The 20,459-nt window shown below is 46.5% G+C and overlaps 1 protein-coding gene across 1 annotated transcript in view; it reads left to right on the top strand.

The window, feature by feature from the left end:
* The window catches only part of LOC147716744 (dehydrogenase/reductase SDR family member 4-like), a 146,641-nt gene extending 138,863 nt beyond the window's left edge, over positions 1 to 7,778 (top strand). Inside the window, exon 9 of the mRNA XM_086923686.1 lies at positions 7,111 to 7,778. Coding sequence (XP_086779812.1) covers positions 7,111 to 7,225 — 115 coding nt within the window. The 3' untranslated portion in view covers positions 7,226 to 7,778. The remainder of the gene's footprint in view (positions 1 to 7,110) is intronic.
* The last annotated feature ends 12,681 nt before the right edge of the window (positions 7,779 to 20,459 follow it).

Raw genomic sequence — 20,459 nt, 5'->3', positions numbered from 1 at the left:
TTGCCCTCCCTGCCCTGGCTGCACCCCTGTGACCCACACCTGCCCCCTGCTTACACCCCCTGCCCTGGCTGTACACCTCTGACTGCAGCACAGCTCTCCCCTCTACCCCGCCCCCTGCTTGCACCCCTGTCCTGCTGCACCCCTCGGACTGAAGCACAGCTCACCCCTCCACCCCGTCCCCCTAATTGCCCTCCCTGCCCTGGTTGCACCCCTGTGACCCACACCTGCCCCCTGCTTACACCCCCTGCCCTGGCTGTACACCTCTGACTGCAGCACAGCTCTCCCCTCTACCCCGCCCCCATGCTTGCACCCCTGTCCTGCTGCACCCCTCGGACTGAAGCACAGCTCTCCCCTCCACCCCGTCCCCCTAATTACCCTCCCTGCCCTGGTTGCACCCCTGTGACCCACACCTGCCCCCTGCTTACACCCCCTGCCCTGGCTGTACACCTCTGACTGCAGCACAGCTCTCCCCTCTACCCCGCCCCCTGCTTGCACCCCTGTCCTGCTGCACCCCTCGGACTGAAGCACAGCTCTCCCCTCCACCCCGTCCCCCTAATTGCCCTCCCTGCCCTGGTTGCACCCCTGTGACCCACACCTGCCCCCTGCTTACACCCCCTGCCCTGGCTGTACACCTCTGACTGCAGCACAGCTCTCCCCTCTACCCCGCCCCCTGCTTGCACCCCTGTGCTGGTGTACTCTTCGGACTATAGCACACCTCTCCCCTCTACCCTCCGACCCCCCTGCTTACACCCCCTGTCCTGGCTGTACCCCTCGGTCTGCAGTACAGCCCTCCCCACACCCCACCCCCACTGCTTGCCCCCCTTTCCTGGCTGCACCCCTTATTATCTTGTGTCCTCTTGGTTTAACATAGTCAAGAAGCTCATTATCCAATTGACGTAATTTCAGACATTATTGTGCTCCTCTCAGTGTAAGCTACGGAGGTCGGTCATCTTTCGTGTAGCGATTATTATCCAAATTTTCTGGCAGAAGCATTGAAGACCTGTTTAGTATCCTCATAAAATGACTTCCTGCCTCTCGCGAAATTGGATAATACTTCCATGAAGAATAGATGGTGTTCATAGGTCTGCACAGCTCATCTGCACAGCTCAAAGCTGAAGGAAAATGGAAGGGTATTCCTACAGGGGCTTCTTTCGGTCCTACAGGAGCAAGTAGCAGAATAGACTGTGCTTTGTGTTTCAGTTTGCTGCACTTTACAACAAAGTTTTAAACAACGACGCCTCATGGCACCTAAACATGCTTTTTAACCAGCTCCAGTCACAGAGCTACTTGAATAAATAAAGGAAGGACGGATGTGCTAAGGAAAACAAGTGATTAGTGAATAGTGCTTATTATTTATACATTGTGCAGCACAGATATAACAATTATCACCAATAGAGGTTTTATGTAATGCAATTCAGCTTGTCAATGGTAACCTATAACTCGCAGTTATGGCAATGTCTGTGTATACGGGTCTTTACGATAACAATAGCCATCATTTATTATGTACATCGAGAGAGAAGCAAAGCTAGTGATGGGCCCAGAGGAGGACAGAGCAGAATAAGGTTTCTGGTTTATATTCACCTCACTTTCCCGTAGAAAGCCCTTTCAGAGCTGTATTAATACTTTGTCATTCGTCTGGAAAGTTGACTTTTCAGAGCTAATATGAACACCGGACACCCGAGAATCCCAATAATGCCCCGTGGCATTTTTGATTTCTTGGCTAATGAAAAAAAAGGACTTTTGAAATGGAAGGTTATATATTACGCAACCGGGCTTCAACTGCGCAGGTGGAGCCCCTTTCACGGATTTCATTATTTTCAGTTCTTTGGCACACATCATTGACTAAGATAGATTTTCAACAAGCCCCTGGAACTCGGATGATGAGAATGTAAACGCTCAGAAGAATTAAGTCCCCCCCCCGGAAATAATGACTTTTCATATTCTCCTCTGCGTTCCACTCTCAAGCAATTAACCGGACCCTGGTGGCTAATTCCGTTCTGCAAAGGGGTCGGGGAATGCAACTACATAGATAGACATACATTACAAAACTTGCCGAAGTTTTCTTACCGCCGTCCGCCGACATCCTGTTCCTCCTCGCAGCGTGTGCGTCAACAGTGTGTGTGCCACCCCCCGCGCGGCATCCAATGGCTGCTGCATGCTGGTGGACCAGCCAATCCTGGCGCTGGGGGGGGCACATTTGCTGCTCGCCCTGTCGCCCTTTGAAAACCCGGGCTGTGGCACTGGCAGCAGGCGAACAAGTACCCCCCTGGGTCCCGCTGGGGAACTTAGTGCGCATGCTTGAGACAGTAACCAACAATCCCAAGCATGCGCACAGTGCACTACGGTCTGCCTGAGTGTCACTCAAGCTGCAGGCCACCCCCCCCCCCTCCCCCCTCCCCCCTGCACAATTCCCGGCGGTGGGCTGAGGGCGGAGGGATTGTTGCAATGTATTTAATAAAAAATGAATAGAAAGGATTGCGGCCGGCGGCCGCGATGCGGGTCCATTGTGGCTGGTAGGGCTACGCCCCTACGCCCCAATGGACGCACCGCTGCTGGGGAAATAGGGATCAACGTGTGTTCTCTGCCATTTTGCAAGACCGTGCCCACACAACAGTCACTTTAAGCAGGGTTGCTGCCGACATGTGCAGAAAGCCGGACATTAGGGCTGGCATTTGGCATGAGCGAGCTGGGCCCAGGCCCATGGCGTCTACAGTTGGTGGGGTGCACAATTAGCTGACCTCCTGAGCTGTTGTGAATAAATCTTTTATTACAGACAGCCAGATCAAATTGTTCCCTTCACGTTTTCTTTAAAATCATGTTTTCTTTCATTTTCTTGGCCTCCTCATTACTTCTCCTCCTTCCTTCTCCCTCTAACCCAGCGGTCTTCAATCTGTGGGGCGCGACCCCCAGGGGGGTCGTGGAGTGCTGGGAAGGGGGTCGCAGATTCTGCAGAGTGCAGTTCCTGGCATTGGGCTGAGGGTGCTCACGGCGGAGGCCTAATTCACACCGAGTTGTGAAAAACATCAACGCCTCATTAACAAGTAAAAGGTCTTTTAAAGGCCTGTCAAGTACTTGGGTATGACTGTGTGTGAAGCTGTTACTGCCGGGCTCACATACACGAGCTGGGGGGGGGGGGCTGGGGGAGTGGCTGTAGTGTAGCCCTTTGAGCTCAATGGATGTTGCGCACCTGGAGCTGTGGGTCCCGTGACACGTCCCCCGCCCCATGCAGGGAGGCACAGAGATGCCCACCCATGAGTGGGAAAGAAGAATGAAGACGACGCAGAGAGATACTGATTCCCCCCCCCCCCCCCCCCCCCCATGAGAGAGGCACAGAAAAGGTGGGTGGATGAATGATAGGTGGATGGATGGATGAAAGGCTGAAGGATGGATGGATGTGTGAAAAGGTGGGTGGATGAATGATGAGTGGATGGATGAATGAAAGGGTGGATGGATGAATGATGGATGTATGGATGGAAGGATGAAAGGGTGGATGGATGAAGGATAGATTGGTGAAGGATAGATGTATGGATGGAAGAATGAAAGGGTGGACGGAAGAATGGATGGATGAAAGGGTGGATGGATGAATGATGGATGGATGTGTAAAAAGATGGGTGGATGAATGAAGGGTGAATGGATGGATGAAAGGGTGGATGGATGAATGATGGATGTATGGATGAAAGGGTGGATGGATGAAGGATAGATTGGTGAAGGATAGATGTATGGATGGAAGAATGAAAGGGTGGACAGATGAAGGATGGATGAAAGGGTGGATGGATATGTAAAAAGATGGGTGGATGAATGATGGGTGAATGGATGGATGAAAGGGTGGATGGATGAATGATGGATGTATGGATGGAAGGATGAAAGGGTGGAAGGATGAAGGATGGATGTATGGATGGGAGGATGAAAGGGTGGATGGATGAAGGACGGATGTATGTATGGATGGGAGGATGAAAGGGTGGATGGATGAAGGATGGATGTATGTATGGATGGGAGGATGAAAGGGTTGATGGATGTATGGATGGATAAAAGGCTGCATGGATGAATTATGCATGGATGGATGTGTGAAAAGGTGGGGGGATGAATGATGGGTGGATGGATAAAAGGGTGGGTGGATGGATGTATGGATGAAAGGGTGGATGGATGTATGGATGGGAGGATGAAAGGGTGGATGGATGAAGGATGGATGTATGGATGGGAGGATGAAAGGGTGGATGAAGGATGTATGTATGGATGGGAGGATGAAAGGGTGGATGGATGTATTAATGGAAAAAAGGTTGGATGGATGAATGATGCATGGATGTGTAAAAAGGTGGGTGGATGAATGATGGGTGGATGGAAGGAAGGGTAAAGGATGGATGTATGGATGGAAGGATGAAAGGGTGGATGGATGAAGGATGGATGTATGGATGGAAGGATGAAAGGGTGGATTGATGGATGTGTGAAAGTGTGGGTGGATGAATGATGGAGGGATCCGATGAGGTCTAACAGGCGCATTTATGGTTGTCAAAAGTTGATGATGAGGAGTACCAGTTTCTAGAAACTTTTGTTGGAAGGGGGTCCTTACGCCTAAAAAGGTTTTACAAGGGGGTCTCAGCATCACAAAGTTTGAAGACCTTTGCTCTAACCTCTCCCAGGAACTCTCACCTCTAGTTTAGCAAATGAATAGGTGATTGAGGGGAGGAGGTGAAAATTTGTGTTCTCCGGCCTGTCACTTCTGAGGTACTCAGCCAGTATATGACCTGTAAGCACTAAAGGGACCCCCATGAGGGGCACCAATGGGAGAGGGTTGATGGCGAAGGTGTGGAGGAGGATTAGTACAGCACAAAATGTAGTTTCGCCCAGGGTGCCATCTGAGAAAAGGCCAGTTCTGCCAGACCCGGAACACAATAAGTCCCTATTACATTCCCTCATAACATGTGGCCCTTTAAATTCCAATACCTATACAAACACAGACCTGCCGACTCACACGGTGTCACCCTGTGTCACCAGCCGCGGCCGCCGCAGGTAAGAGCGTCGGGGCCAGGTGGAGGGATTTCGAGTGACGACCATGAAGGAAAATTAGATAAATAATTAATTTGCCCCCTGGTCGTCTCTCAATATTCCCCTCACCCAGCAGCACCCCTCTTACCTGCAGCGGCCGTGGCTGTGTGTCACATGACTTACATTCCCTTCACAAGATCACCCAGTGAGAAGGTGAAATCACGGGGTGGCAGGCGAGGCAAGCTGGAAACCACTACACAAAGTGACTTTTCAGCTCGTCTTGCAGGTGTTAAGCGGCCGATGTACATTAAGAGGTGTGAAAAGACCCCGGGACATCGGCGGCAGCCTCAGCCACTATTTGGTGGTTCTTTTTGCAAGAGGATGTGGTGAGAGTTGTGAAGGGCCTCACCCTCTAAGGCCACGCCCCTCTTTACACTGCAATATTTAGTTGTAGGTTGGCAAGTCTGAAAATACCTGTTTGCGCAGGCTTCGGAACTAGGAGTAAGGCGGGCTTTGAACAAGTGTGGCCCTCAAAATTAAATTTTAGCAGCTCAAACCTGCCTGTATTTAACTCTGAAAAAAGCACCGGTAATTATTCAAAATTAAAAAAAAATTTTTAATACAGCACCAAAATCTGAATTGTATGCCCCAAAAATCTGGTAATGGGTGATAATTATTGGACCCAAAAAACTCTGACTCTAGCGGAATTGGAATCGATGAGTGCTGTTACTATCCACTACGATTCTCCATAGTGCCTAAAGTGATGGTAACAAGTATTTAGCAGTACTTGAGCATATGTTTTTGGGTGATAATACCGTCGATTTCCCAGTGAAAAGTCCTTCCACAGAGTCTCTTACTTCCTGTGCTTTAATTTTATCCGGTGTACCAGATGCGTCCTCAAAGCATATTTCTCCACCTCAAATCGAAAAGTGTGGGAAATAAGAAAAGTTGACAGTACTGATCCACAACGGAACAATTTATTCTCTTTGATGAAGCAGAATTAAATTGATAAAAATCGAACAATACAACAAAAGGATTATGTGAAGGCATGGTCTAGCCTTGAGAGACCAATGAATACTTTTGAATATTTAACAGAAGGTAAGGTGATTACTTTTGCTTCAGCTGTCATATTTGACAAAAGAAAGCTGTACTGTTCTTTTATTGACTATAGTGCAGCTTTTGACCAGGTATATAAATCATTAGTCAGGGGAAAGCTAATCAAATTAGGTGTTGACCCACCCTTGCTGGAGCAGGCTAGAGCCTTACACCCTGAGATTTGGGTCAACGTTCAGATCAATATGAGAGTTGCTCTCAGAAATAGCAACCTCTAACAGTCATTGTCAGGGTGTATACTTGTGCCCGGCCTATTCAATCTGTGCATGGCAAATCTTGCCGAAACACTTGGAAAATTCACATATTTCTCTCGTCTCTTAGGGCTGCCTAGAATTTGCATGCTGGCCTACATGCAGGATTAATATTTTTGGACCAAATTCCCATTAACCTTTATAGATTGTTGAATTTGCTAATAATCTATAATCTCAACAACAAACTGACAATGAATAACTCCAAACCTATTTTCCTTTAGAAGAAATAGCAGTAATTACACATGGTCCGATTATGAGTCGAAATGGTACATGGTCACAAATATTTAGGAGTCACCTTTGGCTAACATCTAACCTGGGAATATTACTTTAGGTCATGTGTAGTACGGACCACAAGACTCTGTAGCTGTTTAATATGTTTCAACAATCAGTACTACAGGAGCACTAGTTCCCATTTGCTGAAGGTCATCGAGGCAACAGCGATCTCGATGATGCTATATTCTAGATATGTATTTATTCTGCAGGGCAAAACCTCCACACGTAGGTATGGGAATAGCATTTTGCAGTAGGTTATCTGTACTATAGTGGTACTACTAATCATACTACACAATGCAGTTTGCAAACAGGCCCCATGGTGATTATTGCCTGGATTATTTGGAAATATAGGAAAATCAAAAATGACCATAGGTTGGTTCCAATACCCACCTTGCCTTGTAAATGCCCTTGCATGAAACTTCTGGAGTTCTTTGTTCAGTAAGTCTTATGAACCCATTTACACTTGTGTTTTTTTTCGATTGTCTACTAGGATAGGGGAGCCTACCGAACTTGGCGGCATTGTGTCCTTCCTCTGCTCATCCGATGCCTCCTTCATTACCGGAGAGACCATAGTAGCAGCCGGTGGTGGAAGCTTTCGACTCTGAAAGCCTTCGTGGATATCAGGATTGTTGATGTGGTCACAGTTTAGAAAATCTGCCCTGGGGTACATCATCTTTTGTAGTGACAAAGTTTTTCACAATTTGAGACTGTCTCAAGTCCTATTTGCCTTTCAAGGCATTTTCAATGAAAGCCTCTCTAGGAGGTACCTCATTTTTTTGTCAGAGTGTCAGAGCGAGCAGTATTCTACAGTTCGTCCATATGAGAGATTAGCTATGCGAGTTTGAGAAAAATAGTGAATTGCAAGTGGTCTGACACCAGTATGACAATACGTTAACCATGCTGGGCTGCCTTTACTGCCATTTTAATACCAAGGAGAAGGTCTCATTGACAATGTAATGTATTAAAGTATGCTTTATGTTTTAGGTGGGGCATGCCTTTTATTTAAAAAAATGAAGCATGTCTTCTAGCCAAAATATTATATTGCATCTGTTTTGTCTTGCCTCTTTAAATGATTTAATTGTATCTCTAACTGTGTTGTCGGTAAACTGGTGTTTGCTGGTGGTGTCAATAAAGATTGTTCCCACTGATTTTTTTAATCAGTTGATAAAGGAAGAGCTGAGATTGTTTGACATATTTTACTCTGAAAGAACATCACAATGCATACAACTTGAATCCCAGCTTGCACAACCTACTACATGACTTGTATTTATCGCCAATTGTGTTAGGAAGCTATTAATATTCAGCCATATCCATATTCAGTAGTAGTTTTTCACAAACAAGTTTGTAAATATTTGATGAAAAAAATATTTATTTTAACTGACTATTTATGTAGCACACAGCACAGACTGATTTTCTGGACACATTTATATGCCGATTTCTGTGATCATGGTGAATGAACCTTGCACCTGTTGAGGCCAGATTCTATCTAGATTGTTCCTTACCAATCTTTAGAATCTGTGGTCTACTGGACCGTTATTGTCTGCTAAGAAGTGTAGAGAGAAGATCACCAAATTCATAACTCACGCCAACTTTGTGAATGAACAATCAAGACAATTTAGAGAACCACTGACTACAAAACAAAGTTTAAAGAATTTATTAGATAGACAGAAATAACTGAACATACAAGCACCTCAGCAAGAGGTTCAGAAGAGAAACCGCACTAATACAAACATAATCCTACGCAAGAGTCTCAGGCGACTCAATATGAAAATTAGCATAAATTCCAAAAGCATCAGGCAAACATGACAGTCCGAGCTTGGAGCCTTGTCTGCATTTGCTCAAAGAAGAAAAAAGTTAGTCTGTCCATACACTAACTCTAAGGTGACATCCTTACTTAGCATTCCCTCCCACAGGCAAGAGAAATGGTGTCAGCAGTGAAGACTTCCTAAGAAGTACACTCACTTTCCTCAGGTAAGTAGCCTAAGTTACAGAGTTTGTTCTAAGATGCTCCTTCCTATATCCCTCTCCTCAAAGTCTGCTTCAAGTCTGATGTCCACCCTCGGGGTGCTGTCCCTAATACAAAATCCCCAAAACAGTAAACACGCCTGTTAGAAGATAAATGATGGCAACAACAAGGGTCTTATGATGCAACTTTATTAACCATCCTAGTCTCCAACAACTGCCTCACTCTCAACGTTCTAAGGGGTGAGTTTTTACAGGTGAAACCAATAGGAGGGGAAAAGGAGGGGTGGACAGAACGTACAAACTCGGGCATAACTACAACACACCTCCCTTCCTATACAATGAAGGGGATGTATAAAGAGCGTAAATTTCAGGAGATGGCAAGGAAAGGCAAGGGGAAAGGAACACATAGATACGGGAAATGTATACATCAGTGAATATGGAATATGAGAACATTACAGTCACAATACAGATCTTACGATTTTATCACAGCTCCACCTCTGCCCATTCTCGAGTTGTACAACATTGTTGAGGGTTTTAACAATGCGGCACAGGGAATAGAACTTACTCTGGGTGTGCCAGTCCTTTGTATCTCGCTTGACTTGTACCACATCGCCAGCTTTCCACCTTGGTACTTTTACCCCGTGCTTCTGATCATACCACCATTTGTACTTTGTTTGATGCAGCTCTACCGTCCTACTGATGTCTTCCTGGTTGAGATCTGCCTCTTTACCTCCCTCCAGCCAACCCGGGTTGAGCTTGGTGCAAAGTTCTCTCCTGCGGAGTGAGACAAATGGGGAAACACCTGACACTGGGTTAGGGGAGGAGTGGTAGGCCCACAAGCAATTTTGTAAGTGGCGTTCTACATTGTGACTGTTGGCCACAGCTAATTGAATGTGTTCTTTTATCATCCTGTTAGCTCGCTCCACAAGGCCATTGGCTTTTGGACAATAGAGTGCCGCCAATTCATGTTTTATGTTCAAGTTGTCTAGAAACTCCTTCATGGCTAGTGAGGTGAACTGCACCCCGTTGTCCGTGATAAGAGTTGAATGCATCTTTGAGGAATTCCAACACCGTATTGGTGTTGACACGATGCACAAACTTCTGGTTGATCCAATGTGAGGTGTAGTCGATTAGGACGATCATGAACCGCATTTGGATGCCCAGGTTGTCCATGGGCCCCATGATGTCCATGGCTAGTTTGTTCCATGGTTCTGTCGGTATTCTGACTGGAGATAATGGTGATCTATGCACTTTCTTGGTCTTGTCACTTTTGGCACAGCTTATACATTCCTTGACTTCCTGTTCTGTCATGGTGTCCATCTTGGAGAACCAAAATGTCGCCCTGACTCTTCACTTCGTGATGCTGCGCCCCAAGTGTCCTTCGTGCTCCAATTTTATAATCCTTTTCCGGATTCCTGCTGGTGGTATCACTCTGCCTTGGCGGTACACTCTGTTTCTCATGATGCTCAGCTCGTTTCTGATTTCCCAGAATTCTTTGAGTTCCTCTTCGAGCTCAATTTTTTTTTGTCGGGCCACCTTACTATGATGTTTCTGAGCATTTGTAGCTCCTTATCTTCTTCCATTGACTTGTCCCATTCTCCTTCTGTGATGGCCGGGTCATCTACTACCATGATGGGGTTATCCTGTATTTCTTCTTGCACTTCTGTATGCAGGGGGGACCTCGATAAGTAATCAGCAATTTTGTTTTCTTCTCCTGGTAAGTACTATACTTTGAAATTGAAGTTCTCAAGCCTCAATATCCATTTACTTACTCGAGCAGTACAGTTCTCAATTCTTTCACTGTAAAGATTGAGGTGAGAGGCTTGTGGTCCAACCTGATGGTGAATGGCAGACCCCATAAGAAGAATCTGAAGTGCCTCACCGCCCAGAAACACTCCAGCGCTTCTTTCTCAATTACGGAGTAATTGTGTTCTGCTCTAGTGAGGCTACGGGAAGCAAACGCAACTATCTTCTCTTCTTTTCCTTCTTTTTGTATTAGGGTTGCCCCTAAACCCTTGTTTGAGTTCCTCTTTGTTCTTTGGGTAAGGGTCTTCCCTTACTGCCTTCAGTAAGTTGTTTTTTGGCCTGAACCCTTCCTCTGAAATTGAGCGTCCGAAATAATCAACTGTAGTCACTTTTATTCTGGATTTGTTCCTTTGTACCATTAATCCAGCACTCGTTAACTTCTGGAATAGCAACCTAAGGGAGTCATCATGTTCCTCTACGCTGCGTCCAAAGACCAAGATGTCGTCCTGGAAACACAAATCGATCAGTCAACCCCTTTGAGGATTAGCTGCATTATTTTCTGGAAGACCGCCACAGCTAACACTAATCCGAAAGGCATCCTCTTGAACATGAATGCCCCATTGGGGGTTATAAACGCAGTGATGGGCCTGGATTCTGGGTGAAGATCCACCTGGTGATACGCCATCGACAGGTCGATCACGCTAAAGAATGTTGCCTGTTCCATGGTGCTGAGCATTTCGTTTATGTTCGGTAGAGGGTGCCTCTCCACCCAAATGTTTTCGTTGAGACTGCGTAGGTCCACAGATAAGTGGATACCTTCCCCATTGGCCTTGGCTGCGAGGACTACAGGGGCCAACCATTCCCAGCAATCCACAGGTTGTATGATCCCCATGTCACACAGCTTGTTCAGTTCTTCCTTCAAAGGTTCTCTCATTAGTTGTGGCACTGGAAGCAGTTTGTGGACCACTGGTTTCGCACTGGATTTGAGTTTAATCTTGTGTTGGAATTCGTGGAGGCAGCCTAATCCTTCTTTGAGCAGATTGGAAAACTCTTCACAGATGGTGTCACCATCGCTGGTCTCCTCAGTGAGTAGAACTTGTTCTTTGCTATTGGGGTCCAGAATGATACCTAGCGCCTTCTGGTGCTGCCACCCTAACAAGTTGGAACCAGACTCTACGATGTATCTTTTCTCCAAAGCTCTTCTGTTTTTTTATTGAATTTTCATCTCTTTCATTCCTTGCTGTACCCCGTGGGAGAGATGTCGGGTTCCTGTAGGGATGTTATAGATTCTTCCCCTAATTTCTCAAAGTCTTCCTTGTTTATTAGGGTGAAAGGGGAGTACGAATCTGCGTACATGGTAACATTCTTGTTGTTCAATAGTACCTCACATTTGGGATAAATTACATTAATTGATCCTACATTACTTTTAAGTTGTAGGACAAACTTCTTCTCGCTAAGTGATGCACAATTTACTTCTTTAATCTGGGCTCGCCCTCCTTCTTTCTCACTGTTTCTTATGTGCGGTTCCCCTTCCCTGCACACTCTTGCAAAATGCCCCCTCTTGTTAAATATTTTACATGTTATGCTTCTCACATGGCACTTAGGGTTATTAGCAAAATGGTTACTACTACCACACCTGTAACACTTTAAATTACTTTCTGTCTCAGTAGCCCTGCTGCTCACATTTTCCTTAATTTTTACCTTGTACACTTCACTTTCTTCATCTTTCTCTTTGACATTTGCTACTACTTCGCTGCTACTCTTCATTTCCTTTATACACTTGGCAGTGTGCTCAATTGATTTGGCACTCTCGACAGCTTCTCTCAAGCAAGGGATTCTTGGCTAAGAGTTTCTCTTGGATGCGTCTATTATTAGTGCAACACACCAACTGGTCCCTTATGAGTAAATCTGTGAGGTTGCCAAACTCCCACAGTTGTGTGAGGCCCCACAAAGCAGCAATGAAATTCTGGACTGTTCCTGTGTACCTTGTGCCCTGTTAAAGAACTTATGGCGTTCCAGGACCACATTTATTTTATCTCCAAAATGCGTTTCCAATTTTTCCACAGTACACATAAGCACATCTACCTCGCCCCCTTCCCCTCCGCCTGCAGGTTCAGGTAAGGTTTCATAGATTTTCTATCCATGTATTCCTAAATTGTGGAGAGGTATATGTTGCTTACACAAGGGTGTACAACGTTCTCCGCCAATGGCTATATTGTATGATTCAAATAACTTGAACCATTCCTTCTAACAGATTTCTGGTTCACCTATTTCATTTAGGAAAGGGGGTGGTTGGCTCATGCTCGCAGCCGCCATCATGGAGACGATAGGATAGATATGGTATGGTCCTAGGTGGGAAACTCCGGACCCACGAAAGGTACAAAGGGTCTCAGGATAATCACCCCCCCAACTTGGCGAACCCCTACTGGAAAAAGTGAGAAGGGCTTAGAGGATGGGGCTACCATCCACGGAGAGCGGAAGATCCTGAAAGAAAACAGACTAAAACCCACAGGGATAACAAGGAATGTGAACTCAATATGGAACCAAAGGAATCTTTAAAGTAAGTGGGTGGATATCTAATAGCAGATAATCAATAAAATGTGAACGCCAGGCTTAGAAAATGACTGCCCAATATTCCAGATATAGTAATGTATAGCATAGGACACAGTACCTTACAACAATGTGCACACTGGAGGATGCTATATATTATAGTCTTGTTCCACAGTAGAGCAACACAGGCCAAATAAGTTCTGCCCGCCTTTGTAAACGTTCTGGATAGGAACTTTCCGTCCTGAGGAAATCCTCGAGGTTCCTTGAGTAAACAGTCTGTGTGTCAACATGGAACTCCAGCAAAGTATAACAATCCCACCTGCAGGTTGAAGATGGAACTGCACTTAGTTTGTGCACTCGGGGAAAGTGAAGCTGACGTACCTTCCCTTTCTAACAGGAGAATCCAGGACCTCTGACAGGATGCGGGGACGGCCGTACGCCTCAAAACACGGAGAACTCTGACAATCCATACAGGCGCTGGCCCCCAGATGAAATCAAGTGAGCTGGATGGAAAAGAATGACGAACCCTTCTTCGCTGCCAGGACACCGCCGAGGCGATCCGGGTCCGTCACACTTGAGGGAACAAGAGGGCGGCACACCTTCCCTCACAGACAGGCTACTGTTGAGTAGAACAGCACTGGTGCACTCGCAGGACTCCCATGAAAATCAGGATTTGCGTAGTGCAAAAGTTGCTGACAGCCCAAATAACAGTCTTTATGGCGCTGTAGCTTCCGCCGCGTATGACCATTCCAATCAAACTTCCTCGAAGATTTCGGCAATTTGCTTTGCCCAAGAACGTACATGCTGTGAATTCACATCTCGAGCAAATGGCTGAGCGGACTCCGTGACAGCGCTCTGACTGGACCATGCAGCAACCAATGATCTCGCATCAAGGGTAGCTTGCTCACACTGCGCTCCAATGTCTAAAATTATCCCACTGCTGGCAGAACACACTCACTGCGATGTGTTGTAGGCCACTTCTCATCAAGGTTCACCATACACAAGATGGGGGTCCCACCACAATTCTCTGGATCGATAAAGTACATGGATGAATCAGGCAATAAAGATGGTTTGGAGAAATATTCAGAGGGGAGATGGTCACAACTGCCCCCTTCGCAGTAGACGTTGCCAGTGTTAGAAGATAAATGATGACAGGAATAAGAATCTTATGATGCAACTTCATTAACCATCCTACGGCCAGATGTAGGTGGCTAAATACCGGTCTGTAACGCCAAAATTCGGTAAATTTCAGCGTTACTGACCGGTATTTAGCCATGTGCGATGTAGGTATTACCAAACGACATTGGTAATAAGGAATCAGTAAAAATAAGGGAAACCAGTAACCGATTCCTTATTTACCGATTGGTAGACAAAAATACTGAATCGGTAAATTAGGAATCGGTAAAAAATCTCAAATGCGATGTATCAAAAATCGGTAATACCGAATTTGCTAAAAATCGGTATTTAAGAATCGGTAATTAGCACTGACTCAAAGCAGGTGATAATCAGGTGCACTGCATATAAGCAGCCCCAAAATGCAACAGTGTGAACACAATGGCGGCCCTCTATGTGATAGCAAGGCGTCTACGTTTGAGAGCAGCAGGACTGAGGATCTGGAGACGGGAGGAGCGCGTTTACAGACTGCGCGTTACACTGTTCCAACAGAGAATCACTTACCGCTGACACTGCCAGGAGTCCACAGAACAGCCAAGCCGCCACCGCGGAGAGTCAATCAGCCTCCAAACATCGCGCCGCCGCTCCGGGGACTACAACACCCGGCAGGCCTCGCGGCGGCGCGCATCTGACGCCACACACGCGGGGAGAGTGCGCCAGAAGGCGCGATAAAGCTGCAGACACCCCAGCAGAGCGGGGGAGAATCACTTACCGCCGACACTGCCAGGAGTCCACAGAACAGCCAAGCCGCCACCGCCGAGAGTCAATCAGCCTCCAAACATCGCGCCGCCGCTCCGGGGACTACAACACCCGGCAGGCCTCGCGGCGGCGCGCATCTGAGGCCACACACGCGGGGAGAGCGCGCCAGAAGGCGCGATAAAGCTGCAGACACCCCCGCGACGCGGGACGCCTGGGGCTAAGTGCGGGCAAAGGGCGGGCCCTCTACGGCCCTCATCGGCAGGAAGCGACAGGGACAGGGCCAGAAACCCTGTCGGATGCTTGAGAGATACCCTATTATCCAAGTAAGACATTGTTGTTTTGAAATTACATTTACTGTTGAGACTGAGGAGACAGTCTTCTGGCTTTAGTGACAGGATGCCGAAAAGAGGCGCTGTTCCTACAGCAAACACTATGGAGAACTATTTGGTCCAAACTGTGCAAAAAATAAATATACAGAGGAGAGAATCTTTGGGGCTGAGTCAATCACCCGATTTACGATGTTTGAGCCCTAACTTACTTCCCCCCACTGATGATATTATATCCCTGGAGACTGATCTTGAAACCTGTCCTATCTGCCTTTCTAATCAGGACACCGGCAATTTAATTGAAAATACTGTGCCAGGCTCTGAGGTACTTATTGCGGACCCTGTGAACAATATAGACAGTGACCCAGAACAGGAGATACATGCTTTTCCTTCAGAAGAAGATCAGTCTATATCTGATCAAGCTTCTCGGTCAGAATACTCAAGGGTAAAAACTCAGCCAAAACGGGGAGGGTTAAGTTCGGGGACAAGGAGAAAGAGGGCAAATACCCCAAAAGTCAACTTAAAGGAAAATGGAGAGGGAAGAGCTGAGCTCAATCTCAATGTTGATGATGATCTGTTTGTAAAAATTGCTGAGCTAATTGAAAGTAAGATTAAAGCCATTGTTAAACCTCTAATTGCCAAAATAGACAAATTACAAACTGAGGTTAAAAAATTATGTGCCAGCAGAATAAGCTAGTGGAGGGTGTCGAAAACGTTACAACACTGGTAGTTAACTTGGGCAACAATACTGGAGAGCATGTTGATCCCGAGGGTGAGGAAACAGATGAACTATTACATAATAGTCCCTCAACCCAGTTACCGGCCCTGAAAGCTAATGAAATAGTTGGTAAAGGGGATGGTCCTTTAACAGTTGAGATTCCCCCAGTACAAGCTCAGTTAACGGACCCCTTACAATTTATAGTTGAAGCTTCACCTGTTGTCCTAGTACTAGCCAATGTCCCCCCCCCTAGAAGCTGGTATAGTAGAATCTCCCTCCTCTTTGTCTAATAAGGCATTGCAATGGCTTACAAATAATATGAGGCTAGCCCCGGGGGGGGTGGGGGGCGGCAACAGTTGGCCCAAAAGATTAAGAATGCAAAAAGGGTTTCCTGGTTAGGAAATCGTCCCAAAAAATTTAAAGGGGATTGTGTGGCAGTGAGCTTTTCACATACTGGCGTTTTGCCAAACATCCTCACTAATTTACTCCTGCCCCAACGCAGGCAGGGTACTGTTGTCCCATTAACTTTAAAATTATTTTATGGAGAACAGCAGAATGTCACCTACCCTAGGACTCCAGCTCTTGGGTGGGATAATAATTGGGACACAAACAATAGATGGGGTCGAGATCAACATCGAAATACTGTAAACCACCCAGCTCTTCCAGTTCACCAAAATCCTTTTGTACAACCTCTTTTGTTGTCTAACCGATATGCTCCTCTATCTTTTTTGGATCAAAATGATTGACTTTTACCTGTACATATAAGCCAAGAGGAGAACAATGTACCAGTATTTAGCATGCTTACTTGGAATATTGCAGGAATCAGGGCGAAAATAGGCAATGTGGCATGGACAGACTTTATGATTAAGTTCGACATCATTGCATTGCAGGAAACGTGGGACACAAAGAACAGTTTTTATTTAGATGGCTATAGCCATTTCTGTATTCCCGCAGTGTCTAGCGCTGCAGGAAGAGATAAGGGAGGATTGTTAAGCCTCTTTAAACTAGATATCAAAGGTAGCCTAAAGAAATGTGACTCGGGATCCGAGCAATGTTTAATTGTTGAACTTTCTTCAGTAGAATCTTCCAATATTTTATTTATAAATTTTTATAATTCCAATGCATCAGACTGCACTTTACATAGTCTAGATAGATTGGACCATTTTTTGTCAGTCTATAGTGAAAATGTTAATTCTTTTGAAATCATATTTTTGGGTGATTTTAACATACACCCGTGTTCACTAATGTGTGTTTGCGATGACATAGAATCCCCTCCAAATTGTTTGCCTATCCATCTTGAACATAACAAACGGGGATTGTTTAGAGAACTTTCTAGCAAGATGGAACTTATATGAATCCAGCTGCGGGGAGGGGGGGGGGGGGGGGGTTAGGGCCCCTACTTTTAAGGGAACAGACAATGGCTCTACTATTGATTATATATTTATTTCAGCATGTTTTTTTACCTAAGGTTTTAATGTATAAAACTGTGGTTTCTGTTTTCAGTGATCACAACCCTGTCTCTCTGGACCTAGTAACATCTGATCTTATAGGGCGTAAATATGGCCCCTGTAATAACAAACAAGTACTCAAAGTTAAGGACCAGGGACGCAGACTGAAATGGGATAGTATAACCCCGGAATCCTTCGTACAAGAGGTACTCTCTGAGGCTGAGGATGAGGTTGGTGTGTGTCTATCTAGTGTGTCCAATGATAGGGAAGTGATATTAGCATTTGGTAGTATATGTAGCAAGATTAATTGCAGGCTATCTGTGGGTTTTAAACCTAAGACAATGCCCATCAAAAGATGGTTTGATCACAGATGCTCAAAAACACATTCTGCACTGCTAAATGCTTTAAAAGCTGTCCCGAAAAATCGTGAACTTATTACCACCTGTAGAGCCCAGTACAAAAAGGCCATAGCAGACAGGAAAAAACAGATTAAAGATGAAGCCTGGACACAACTCTTAGACCCAGCAATATTGAAAAACAGTGGAGAATTCTGGAAGATTGTCAACCAACCTTTATTTACAGGGGAGGAAAATTCCCCCCATGAAACTAATATTCCTGATGAAGGTTGGATTAAACACTTTAGTGACATCTATTCTGATCATACCAGTGGAGATCCCAGGGCGCAGGACGCTGACACTAACACCATTGGGAATCAATTGCACTTTGAAGTAACAGAAGTATTACATGCCATAGACTGTACTCTGAAGAAAAAGGCGCCAGGACCCGATGGCGTTCCTGCAGACGCCTTTAAATGCTTCCCTAACTTTTGGTCGAGACTACTTTGCAGGGTCTTTAATGCATTAAACCATGATAACATTCCTGAGTCATGGAAAACTTCTATAACTATCCCTGTGTTCAGAAAGGGAAACAGGCAGGATCCTGCATGTTATAGACCAATCTCACTGATTGACTCCTCAGTTAAGATCTTAGGAAGAGTTATTTTAGTAAAATTGAATGAGTGGGTCACAGAGAACAGTATTTTGACAAATGTGCAATATGGTTTTAGATCTAAAAGAAGTACCCAGGATCAATGCCTTAATCTCCACTTGCTGATTGAGAAATATACCAGGGCTAAGGAGGGGTCCATGTACCTTGGTTTCATGGACCTCTCCTCCGCCTTTGATCTGGTCAACAGATCAAAGCTTTGGTCTAAATTACTGGAATGGGCTTGGATAGGACTATATTTAACTTATTGGCTGACCTCCACTCTGGCCTTACAGCAAAAATTAGAGTTTCCTCGAACGGAAGGTGTACTGCCGCTTTCGCTTCTGAAAAAGGAGTCAGACTGGGGTGCATTTTGGCACCCCTGTTGTTCTTATTATATGTGAATGCCTTGGAGCCTGCTCTCAGGGACGTGACCCTCGATATTCCGCGTGCAGGGGATCAGGGTATTCCTGTTCTCCTTTACGCGGATGACGCGGTTCTTCATGGGCGTACCGGGGTGGGGCTCTAACGCCTTCTGGACGCCTTTGAATCTTTCATGAGCTCACTTGATTTGAAAATAAATGCGAAAAAATCTCAAGTTATGCTCATGGGCAGGGCAGCTAGGAGAAACTATCACAAAACTTTTCTCTGCGGACAGAAAAAGCTTGCTCGTGTAACCTCCTTTCCCTATCTAGGGATTACCTTTGATGAGAAGGGTAATTGGGGTCCCCATGTTAAGAATAGAGTAACTATGTTAGCTAGGACATCTGCAGCCCTTCAGGGGTTCTCTAAGAAACTTGGGGGTAGGCCAATTGTAGCCATTATGAAAATCTATAAGGCTAAATGCATTTCAGTGGCATCATATGGTAGTTCGATATGGGGATATAGGGGAGTGGATCCGTTACAGATGATGGAAAACAAATTCTTTAGATCTGTTCTTGGCGTCCCACAGTCAACCCCGTCCCACACTGTTCATATGGAATTAGGGGAAAGCTACATCACCGACCTGATAAAAACAGCACCTTTAGTAGTTTGGCTGAGGTTGTGGCTTAACAAAGAAATTCCTTTAAACCATATTATTATGAGAGACTGTTTGTGTTTGGACAAAGCTAACAATATTAGGTGGCTGACCTACATCAAGGAAACTTTTTTAAGGTTGGGGAGGCCCGAGCTTTATTCTGTAATAGATTCTATAACATCTAAAGATATAGTGTCCACAAAACTTGCAATGAAAGAGCTTTTATCTCTGGAGAGGGAAGAATGCGAGCTGAAAAAACCCAGTGTCAGGGCCAGTTTAATATTGTCTATACCTGATGGCCCAGGTTGGCGAGGTTGTCCAGCAGGGTCGTGGTGTTGCGGTCGTTGTTGTTCTCCAGGTGGAAGTTGAGGTCCCCGAGGAGGATGTAGTCAGCCGAGAGGAAGGCGTGCGGGCTGATGAAGTCGGCGATGTCTTCGCTGAATTGTGTGCGTGGTCCCGGGGGTCTGTAGATGAGGGTGCCTCTGAGGGTGGTCTTGGGGTTGATGTGGATCCGGAAGTGCAGGTGTTCGGCGGGTGCGAGGGTGTCGTCGGTGTTGGTCGTGATGCGGATGGTGTTCCTGTGGATGATGGCGATGCCTCCTCCTCTCTGGTTGACGCGGTCCCTCCGGATGATCTTGTAGCCGTCCGGGATGGCGATGGCGATGTCGGGCACTGAGGAGGCGTTCATCCAGGTTTCCGTGAGGAAGGCGACGTCTGGGGCTGTGGTGTCGAGCAGTTTCCAGAGCTCGACGGCGTGTCTGTGGATGGAACTGGTGTTGAGGAGGATGCACTTGAGGTGGTTGCTGCTGGTGCTCGGCTTGGTCGGTGCTGGTGTAGTGCAGGTCCGGATGCAGGTGAACTTGCAGGAGTGGCAGCAGAAAGGTCCGTGGGTGCGTCTCGGGGTGGCTCGATAGCAGCCCGGGATTCGACCGGCGTTGAGTGCGTAGAGTTCGGTGGTATCGTAGGTCCAGCGGGTGGGCTGGTGACTGCGGGAGCCAGGGGTCCTAGCACTGGGCGCGGTCCAGGCGCGTACGGGCGCAGACGGGCTTACCTTTTGCGCACCTTCGGCGCTCAGTCGGCGCTCCCGCTGCGCGCGTCCGCTGCGTGGTCGCTCTGGGGGCGTCATAAGTAGGGGGACGGGAGGGCGGGTCAGCTGGGTTGGCGGGAGCAGGGCGGCCAATGGGCTGGTGGTGGGCGGGGCCGCAGGGGGTC

The sequence above is a fragment of the Lissotriton vulgaris genome, chromosome 5, assembly GCF_964263255.1.
Source record: "Lissotriton vulgaris chromosome 5, aLisVul1.2, whole genome shotgun sequence".
Lineage (NCBI taxonomy): Eukaryota > Metazoa > Chordata > Amphibia > Caudata > Salamandridae > Lissotriton > Lissotriton vulgaris.
Note: the sequence above shows the minus strand (reverse complement) of the source record. Positions and strands in the feature narration are given on the sequence as shown.